We start from the raw sequence: 3,731 nt of genomic DNA on the forward strand, positions 1-3,731 counted from the left end.
TTTCCTGTTTCTTAGGAGTTCTCAATCTCTTATACCCATTTGTGTCTTCCTGTGGAACTACCTAATATCTGAAGCTCTAATGAAACCTCTTCAACGGCTTCTGTTTTCTGCACTTGTAAACTGTGCTGCTGTTCCTGTTAGAGTTCTGAGTCAGATGATACAGAAACTAATCCCACAGTCAGCCCCAAAACAAGTCACAATGTTGGATGAATGACCCAGTGTGTTTCCAAGGGCGGAGCAGGCACGTAAGGTTTCCTCCCAGTTGTGCTGCTACACCAGGTTGAAGGAGGAGTATGAGTATAAAAAACACTGCTCATTCCTACAGCTTTCACTGGAATCCTTTCCCGTGACTGGAAAACAAAGGCTGGGCACCTTCCTTGTCTGCTCTATTGCTAATGTCACTCCTTTAATTAATTAATTATTGTTATTTTTTTTTGCCAATTTCACTGGCAAGTAGGTTTGTGGGGCTCCTCACACTGTCACGCTATTCGCATAAGTCTATTCCTGTTGTTTTAAACCCTAAAATTGCAACAATTAGTTACAGCAAATCTATACTTAGCTGAGTATTTAAAAACTGTATGTATGTGTACTTTCCATTTACCATGTCTAAATGGTACCGATTTGTACTTTAATAGGGAAATTGAACTCATTCACGATAATTTCCATCGAAGTCACCCTCATGCACACCTCCACCTCCACTCTAACTGAGGTCTTATTGGGAAGAAGGCAAAGCCACACACCTAAAGGATTATGGGAGTGAGAGAACTGCCTGTGTACCTTCCGGACTCTGGGTCTCAACGTTCTTCTACATTAAAGGAAGAATCCAGACCTTGAGGCAGACACATGTCGCTTTCAGTCTGTTAAGCACTTGTTTCAATGGGTTGATGATTTTTCTACCTGATACCTCCTCTCCTTTGCAGTTATGAGCAAGTAAAAGGCACAGGAAAGGCAAATTTGAGTGATTCTCTGGGACTCATTTGTGGAGTCTGGGGAAAAAGGAGCTCTCTTCCCATGCTGGTTGCTAAGATGAGGGAATGAATGTCAACGTTTTCTTTATTGGATTGGTAAGGCCTACATAGGAGAAGGCAATGGCAACCCACTCCAGTACTCTTGCTTAGAAAATCCCATGGACGGAGGAGCCTGGTGGGCTGCAGTCCATGGGGTCGCTAGGAGTCGCACACGACTGAGCGACTTCACTTTCACTTTTCACTTTCATGCATTGGAGAAGGAAATGGCAACCCACTCCAGTGTTCTTGCCTGGAGAATCCCAGGGATAGGGGAGCCTGGTGGGCTGCCGTCTATGGGGTCGCACAGAGTCGGACACGGCTGAAGCGACTTAGCAGCAGCAGCAGCAGCAAGGCCTACATACAAGCAAGAAAGACAAATATAGGAAGCGATAGAGCTGAACTTCAGAGAGTAAGAGCCTTGGAGGCTGTGAGCCCAAATTCAGACTTTTTGTTCTTGATTCCTGCCTTGAACACATGAGGAAGCTAGAACTCTCCTCAAGTACAGGATCATGCAGCTCCTTTCTTTTCTTTGGAGGAGGGGAGGGTCATTAAACTAATGTATTAAATTCCTCCTCCTTGTAAGAAAAGGTTCTCCACTAATATAAAGCATACTGAAGAGAGCCCAGACCAACCTCACCTCTATTCCCTATTGTCTGTACTCCTGAATCTCCTTGAGTTTCAGTTTACTCATCTGTGCAGTGAGGACAAGCATTGTTATGCTCAAGTTGCTACGCAGGTAACTATAATAATATAGGGAAAGTGTTTGGGATATAGCAGATGCCCAATAAACAGTAATGTTTTCATATCACCAATTTAATCATTCCTCGGGCTGGGTATTGCTCAGAGGTCATAATAAAATAGACAAACAAATACAGTAAGACTTTAGAAGCAGAAAAAACTGATTGGAAATTGTGCTTCAGTGCTCTGTGGATGCTCTTTATCAGCTGCCATCCATTAGGACAGTGCTGACTTTAGCAAACAGACTTAAAGGAGAGGTTTTCTCTTCTACAATTGACGGTCCAGAGGTGGGGTTGGAATCAGGAGCAACACGGATATTCAATGCTGTCAACCCACATACTTTACATTTTTGCACATCTCTAGAGCAGATTTTTATTCAAGTTGGTTCCCCTCGTGGCCAAAAAATGTCTGCCTGGAGTATCTGGGACAAAATTATTTCTTGTTCCTAGCCAACAGGGAGAAAATTGTATTAGTTTCCCAGATTTCTCTTATGGACACAAATTGACTTAAGTCCATCTCATCTGAGTCACCTGCCAGTAGGGGACATGAAATTACCTTAATTGGTTTAGCCTAGCTATGGGGCATGGGTTGAATGTTGGAATGTTAAACAAGATATCTCTCATCACTCATCAACCTTTCTAACTCTCAGATTCTCCTCCCATAAAAAATTTAAATCACAGGTTTCTGAGAGAATGACAAGATTAAGTGTACACTGTACCTTTGACAATATCTAGCAGAATGTAGTTGTTCAATGACTAGAGGACATTATTACTGTCACAATATCGCATGACAGAAGGTGGAAAGGTCAAACTCACCAGTGACAGTCACCTTGGTGCCCCGACCTGACTGGTACTCTATGTCAGGATTTCCCTCTTTGAACTTCACACAGAAGTACGTGCCAGCATCTTTAAGAGAGATTTCACTGATGCGAATGGAAAAGTCTTTGTTGCCAGCTTTGGCCATGTTTCCAATTTGGTTTACTCTGGGAAAGAGACCTCTTTGAAAATTATAAATTAATTCACGATTTGGTCCAGTCCCCTTGAACCATAAGACGGGTCCATTTGGAAATGAATCTGGTATGCTGCAACTCAGAGTGAGTGTTTCCCCAGGTGACACAGTCTGCGATATCTCAGCTTGCTGCACCTTGAACATCTCATGTGTGACTCCTGAAAAGAAACTCAAAATCATCTCCCATTTTTTCTGCTCCGACCTAGGCAGGATTAAGAAAACTGGATCCAGATCAGGTTGGGCCTCAATCATTCATCATTTTAGTGACATGTATGAGTATCCACATGAAGAGTGAAAAAGTTGGCTTAAAGCTCAACATTCAGAAAATGAAGATCATGGCATCTGGTCCCATCACTTCATGGGAAATAGATGGGGAAACAGTGGAAACAGTGTCAGACTTTATTTTTTTGGGCTCCAAAATCACTACAGATGCTGACTGCAGCCATGAAATTAAAAGGCACTTACTCCTTGGAAGGAAAGTTATGACCAACCTAGATAGCATATTCAAAAGCAGAGACATTACTTTGCCAACAAAGGTTCATCTAGTCAAGGCTATGGTTTTTCCTGTGGTCATGTACGGATGTGAGAGTTGGACTGTGAAGGCTGAGCGCCGAAGAATTGATGCTTTTGAACTGTGATGTTGAAGAAGACTCTTGAGAGTCCCTTGGACTGCAAGGAGATCCAACCAGTCCATTCTGAAGGAGATCAGCCCTGGGATTTCTTTGGAAGGAATGATGCTAAAGCTGAAACTCCAGTACTTTGGCCACCTCATGCGAAGAGTTGACTCATTGGAAAAGACTTGGATGCTGGGAGGGATTGGGGGCAAGAGGAGAAGGGGACGACAGAGGATGAGATGGCTGGATGGCATCACTGACTCGATGGAGGTGAGTCTCAGTGAACTCTGGGAGTTGGTGATGGACAGGGAGGCCTGGCGTGCTGCGATTCATGGGGTCGCAAAGAGCCGGACACAACTGAGCT

General features: G+C 43.6%; 1 protein-coding gene across 2 annotated transcripts in view; it reads right to left on the bottom strand.

Annotated features, from left to right (window-relative positions):
* Positions 1–1,802: 1,802 nt before the first annotated feature.
* SIRPD (signal-regulatory protein delta) overlaps positions 1,803–3,731 on the bottom strand; it is a 10,988-nt gene continuing 9,059 nt past the window's right edge. The window contains exons 4-5 of one of the 2 annotated variants that reach the window (XM_010841800.1): positions 2,561–2,911; positions 1,803–2,190 (exon numbers count right to left, since the gene is read on the bottom strand). In XM_010841800.1, the coding sequence (XP_010840102.1) occupies positions 2,105–2,190; positions 2,561–2,911 (437 nt within the window). In that variant the 3' untranslated portion in view covers positions 1,803–2,104. The remainder of the gene's footprint in view (positions 2,191–2,560; positions 2,912–3,731) is intronic. The other variant, XM_010841799.1, reaches the window with a different exon arrangement.

Source organism: Bison bison, unplaced genomic scaffold, assembly GCF_000754665.1.
Source record: "Bison bison bison isolate TAMUID 2011002044 unplaced genomic scaffold, Bison_UMD1.0 scf7180017864167, whole genome shotgun sequence".
NCBI lineage: Eukaryota > Metazoa > Chordata > Mammalia > Artiodactyla > Bovidae > Bison > Bison bison.